General features: G+C 49.2%; 1 protein-coding gene across 1 annotated transcript; it reads right to left on the bottom strand.

Annotated features, from left to right (window-relative positions):
• Positions 1 to 366: 366 nt before the first annotated feature.
• Positions 367 to 1,804, bottom strand: LOC133904232 (major allergen Dau c 1-like). The gene is made up of 2 exons (XM_062345690.1): positions 1,543 to 1,804; positions 367 to 949 (listed from the first exon to the last, which is right to left on the bottom strand). Exons 1-2 carry the CDS (start codon positions 1,724 to 1,726, stop codon positions 648 to 650), a joined length of 486 nt encoding a protein of 161 aa, XP_062201674.1. The 5' UTR covers positions 1,727 to 1,804; the 3' UTR covers positions 367 to 647.
• Between the last annotated feature and the right edge of the window lie 354 nt (positions 1,805 to 2,158).

Below are 2,158 nucleotides of genomic sequence, written 5' to 3' on the forward strand. Positions count from 1 at the left end.
ACACATCGTCAACTTTATCCCTTCATCAATCCGACTGTGAGTTCTTGATGAAACTGATGGATTTTTGGTACTGTTGCTTGCTGCTAGGGTTAGAAGTATGTTCAAATATTATAGGTCGTGAAATATACATTTGTATAAAATCTGGAATTAGATTTTTGCGTATATTACCAACAGGATCAGTGGATTGAACAAAGATGTAGCAATAGATTCTGATGTTCACTTCGCAAATCCGGCTGGACATCAGAATTTGCCGAAAGATAGTTGGGCAGTGCTGTACATTGAATGGTTGATAGATTATATATATCTTTGGATACGTAGTTCTGAATTTCTGGTCCCTAAAATACAGATACTCATTATGCTCAGAACTAATCTGCAAACCACACCACACACATCTTTATTCATGAAGCAAAATGCTCTCATGAGCACTGAACACACATACAAGACACAACAAACACAAAGCATACAACATAAACTCTTCTCACAAACTCAAACCGATTTAACTCTCCTCACAAGCACAATCAACAAACCAAACCGAGGATCAACTCCTCCGATTACAATTACACACCAAATACACACTGCATCAAGATCATACTTGCAATTAACACGGATTTCTGCGACGATTTTTTTGCGACGTTGATCGGTCTCGATCAGGCGTATTCCTCGGGGTGCGCAACGAGGTAGGCCTCCACCTTCTTGACGATGCCGAGGTAGCCCTGTGCGACCGTCGCCTGGTCCTCCGGCGAGAGTGGCGCGCCGTCCAGCCGCTCATACTCGATCGTGAACTTGGCCAGGCACGCGCCCTCGCCGGCGGGCTCCACCCGCACCTCCGTCACCTGCGACTTGAGCTGCGCGCTCACCTTGCCGCCCTCCAGCACTTCCGTCTTCAGCACACGCGCTGCGCTGTCTTTCGCTAGCAAGCGGGTCTTGAACACCGTCGCCTCACCCACGGCTGCACGGAATTTATTTCCAGTTAATTTCAGAAAAAAAGAGAAGTGATAAACGTTGTACGCTTGAAAACGGGTATTTTTTCAAGCGACTACGCACAACCATCCAATCTAACGGTGTCTAATCATCTTCTTTATTCGTTATTTCTCACCGTGCTTCTTTCTCCCCGTGATGTCATGGCAAGCTCCCTTATCCCGCTTACTTCTGGTCGTCTCCAGCGGCTCTTCTACCGTTGGATCTGTGTCTACTACTTATCACTACGCTAACAACTCTATTTTTCTCACCTCTGTAGCAAACCTCTCTCACTGCCCACCTACCACTCTAGCAGCGCCACCATCACCCACCTCCAGTCCGACCACCTCTTCAAGCCTCCCTCTAATCCTAGGGTCGCCGATAAACTTCGAACCCTAAATCTTAACCCCTTTCCTAAAATCGCCGGTGGCAGCCGCGTTCACATGTTCGCCTAGCAGGCGTGTTTTACATGGTTCAAAAGCACATTTTTCTCGTTGCATAAATCGACACCGTGCCAAGACCAGGCGAACGTAGATTCCACGTCACAGCACATCAATTGCAAATCGTCCACTGTTCCATGCCTACCTGGGTTAAGCTTCATGGTGGTGATGCTGCCGGGCCCGCCGTCCCCATCGATCTCGACGGCGTCGATGAAGCCGGCGCAGGCCTTGGGCAGGAAGACGGACCAGGCGTCGGCGAAGGCCACCTTCCACAGCAGCTCCGCCGACACCGCCACCGCGCACTCCTTGGTGAAGCTGCCGGCAACCATCTTCTTGGCAGTCACTCGTCACACACTGAAGACTGATCACTGATCAGAGAGAGAGAGAGAGGGAGTGTGTGCGCGCCAGAACTGTGAGCAAGCAAGGGGATACTTATAGATGACTCAGAGAGCAGGCAGAGAGGATTTGAGCTGAGCTGCGGGGCGCCGGGGCCTGGGCACAGGTGGACTTCTGGGACACGAGATTGGACTGCCGAGAACACATGGTCTAGACCTGGAAAATTCAGAGATTGGACTTCCGGTACAAATTTGTACTAACGAGGGCGTCGCAAATTCGGAGGAATTCAGAGTTGGGTGGGATCTAGAAGGGTTGACAAGGAATACTACTTGGCTGCATGTGTTTGGATGATTTTTTTTTTTCAGAGAATGGTCATTCAGTAATCCTGTTTGTACTGGCGTATGTACAAATTTGTGTGGATTATG

The sequence above is a fragment of the Phragmites australis genome, chromosome 22, assembly GCF_958298935.1.
Source record: "Phragmites australis chromosome 22, lpPhrAust1.1, whole genome shotgun sequence".
NCBI classification, from domain to species: domain Eukaryota; kingdom Viridiplantae; phylum Streptophyta; class Magnoliopsida; order Poales; family Poaceae; genus Phragmites; species Phragmites australis.